Below are 3,255 nucleotides of genomic sequence, written 5' to 3'. Positions count from 1 at the left end.
GCCAGGCTTTGCCCTTGGGAATCCTGGAGTTTTGGCTGGGAAGACTAGGGTCGCTTCTTGTCCTTCAGTTTCCTGATGAGGCTGGGAGGACCACTGCCCTCATGCTTTGGGGTCACAGCTGGGGCCTGGCCCAAGGTTCCTGATTCTCTCCAGCTCTACCCTCCATGGCTAGCATCCTCGCCTGTCCTGGACACTGCTGCTGAGAACTGGGATACTGTGGAAACATGTGTGCCTTCTTGGATGGATTTCTATCTGATTTTTTCCTTCCTAGAGAAAACTGAGAATATCCATGGCTAGGACAGATGGGTGCTTCCAAGAAAGAAAACTGTCTGAGGACTTCTGATGCTTCTCCTTCTCCTGGTGTTAAATCTGGAAAAAGCTCATGTAAATTTATATTGGAAACGAGATCGATGAAATTATCTAGAAAGCTGCCTCCACCCCTGAGGACAGGAGAGGCTGCATTACTATTTATGTCGAGCCTCTATTATGTGTCAGGCACTGTGCTAAGCTCCAGGGATTCAGGGGTGAACAAATAGACATGGCTTTTCTTGCCCTTGGTACTTCTGTTTGGACACTAAGAAATATATGTTTACAAATTGTGGATGGTGTTGTGAAGGGAAAGTCCAAGTTCTTAGAATAATGGGCGGCCTGATTGTCTTATTGGGAGCATCAGAGAAAGCCTCTGTGGAGAGAGGCCTGAAGGATTGCTAAGAAGTCGGATGGCAGATGGTCAGTGGGAGATGAAGAGTGGGTTAAGGAGCTGTGCGGCCCGTGGGAATGGGCTCCGAGGCAGGGAAGGGCGAGTTGGGTGAGTTGGGGACTGAACCAAAGATGGAGTATGCATAGGCTGCAGAGGCATGCAATGAGATGGGGAGAAGCCAGACCATACAAGGCCTTGTAGGGATTTCTAAGGGGTTCGGTCGTGATGGAAAGCCACTGAAAAGTTTTAAGCAGGGGAATAGCAGAGCCTGGCTTGGGTGGAGAATAGATGGGAAGAGGTAGGAGTGGAATTGGGAATTGTGTAAGTCCAGGCAAGAGGTGGTGGCTGCTTGACCTAGACTGAGGGGTGACAGAGTTGGCTTGACTGGCCTGGTGAGGCGTGGGGAGGAACAAGAAATGAGGGTCAGTAAGGAACTCCGGTTCAAGGGATGTTGCTTTAGACATGAAAATCCAACCTTTCTGAAAAGAACGCCCCTCTTCCCTGATAGCACTTTCCTTTAGTCTACTCTTCTCCAGGAAAAAAATTCAACCTATTTTTCTAATTAAAATTTTTAGTTTCTTTTAAAAGACAAGGTCTGTCAAATCGATTCTGGTTAAATGATCTTAAATAATAACCTTTTTGTACATAGCGGATTTTATTCTTTCGAAGGACTGACATAGATGCGTACCATACTTTATTTAACTTCCAGGTCTCTCCTCTTTTCCCCGTCTTGCAGGTTGACCAGTATCTCTACCACATGCGTCTTTCTGATGAGACCCTTCTAGAGATCTCTAAGCGGTTCCGCAAGGAGATGGAAAAAGGGCTTGGAGCCACCACCCACCCCACTGCTTCCGTGAAAATGCTGCCCACCTTCGTGAGGTCTACTCCAGACGGGACAGGTATTTGCACTGTGTGGCAGGGTGGTGGTGGGGGATGGTGGCTTTGCTCAGGGACCCAAAGAACTGTGTATCAGTGGTTGCTCCACTGCTGGTGGGAGATTGGGTGGCTTTGCTCAGGGACCCAAAGAACTGTGTATCAGTGAAGGTTCTTCGGTTTGAAGCCTCAGACACCACCCCTGGCTAAGTTAGGCACATAAGGAATTTAATGGAAGTCTATGAGATGGGATAGACAGGAAGACTGGGAAAGCGGACAGCCTTGGCAGTCAAGGTAGAAGTATATCCTTGTCAGCCTGACTGGGGTATTGCTGTCAGCCGTTTGTTTCCCATCCCTGTGCTGAGAAAGGCTGCCTTTCTCAGTTTAGGATTTTACTGTCCCGATGAGGTTGCACTCAGTGATGGTGATGAACGATAGACGTGCCTGACGGTCACAGCTGGTGGGCCATGGCAGCCTCTGGCCCACCTAACTGTCACATTCTATAATCCTCATGGAGAATCAGTGCCGTACCAGTTGTCCTAGATTGTTTTTGAACTCCATGAAAAAAGCGTTAGAAGTTCAGATAAGCTTGGGAGAGTGTGAAGAGCCACGTGCATATTAAGGTATTAAAGGCTCTGAAGTTGTGCAATAAGAACCTGTCAAGCTGTGTCTAATCCCTTTACCTGGATTTAGAATTCGTATTTCATGGTGAACCACCCAGCAAGGGATTGACTTGAACTGGATAAAAGAGCCATGGTAGAGACTGGAGTTATGTGGGTTGGGACTAGATCACAGAAGGCATCGCATGCCTGCCTAAAACGTTTAGTCTTCCTTCAGTAAGCATTGGGGAGTAACTGTAAGGTTTTGAGGGGTGCAAGCAGAACTGTCTTGGTGTAATGGGTATCAGCAGTATATGCACAGTGGAGGAGCAGCGATAGGTGGCTGGTATCGCACGGGACCTTGGCCTGGGTGGGATGTGGTGGGCAGGGATGAGACAGGATTCTAACCAAGATGATGCCGGAATGTTGAGTGAGCCAGCTGCCTGGGGATGGCAACATACTCAGAGAAGAGAACAGAGCTAAGTTGTATCAGTGCTTTCACACAGCCAGTTTCATTGAACTCTCACAATAACTGTCCATTTTAGAGATGAGGCATTTGTGGGGCTGTGAGGGGTGAGGGGTGTGAGACGGCTACTCACGTCTAAAGGGTTGAAGAAAGAGCCCAAGGAGCAGCTGCCAGGGCAGTGGAGCGTCCAGAAGCACAGAGCTCGAGAACCTGAGAGAGGAGAGAGAGCCAAGAAGCCAGTTACCAGTGAGGCATCTGCAGAGAAGTCCTGGGGATGGGGGTTGGGGACGATCATGGGACTGGGCTTGTTCATGCGCCGTGTGCCTTCAGTATTTCCATCACATCTACGTCCTTGAGGCTTACCTGCCTGAGAGCCAGCGGGACCTGGTTTGTCTAAGACTTTGTACCTTCCTATGATTCTTAAAATAAATGTGTGTTTGCCGAAGCCTTGGGACCAAGCCTGGAACCAAGGGTGTGACCTTGTTCAGGATTGTTCTCTGATTGTATCTCAGCCCTTCAAAGAGCTCCTGAGGTGAGGGGCCTCCCTCACTTCTTGGGCATCTTGTATGCCCTCTAGCTTGACACTGTACCTGCCACTTCCTCTGACTTGTAGCCAC

The 3,255-nt window shown here is 49.0% G+C and overlaps 1 protein-coding gene across 1 annotated transcript in view; it reads left to right on the top strand.

Annotated features, from left to right (window-relative positions):
• The first annotated feature begins 327 nt into the window (after positions 1-327).
• HK2 (hexokinase 2) overlaps positions 328-3,255 on the top strand; it is a 53,082-nt gene continuing 50,154 nt past the window's right edge. Inside the window, exons 1-2 of the mRNA XM_023529495.1 lie at positions 328-384; positions 1,437-1,599. Of these exons, the coding sequence (XP_023385263.1) occupies positions 343-384; positions 1,437-1,599 (205 nt within the window). The 5' untranslated portion in view covers positions 328-342. The remainder of the gene's footprint in view (positions 385-1,436; positions 1,600-3,255) is intronic.

Source organism: Pteropus vampyrus, unplaced genomic scaffold, assembly GCF_000151845.1.
Source record: "Pteropus vampyrus isolate Shadow unplaced genomic scaffold, Pvam_2.0 Scaffold37, whole genome shotgun sequence".
Lineage (NCBI taxonomy): Eukaryota > Metazoa > Chordata > Mammalia > Chiroptera > Pteropodidae > Pteropus > Pteropus vampyrus.
This window is presented reverse-complemented; position numbering and strand designations above follow the sequence as displayed.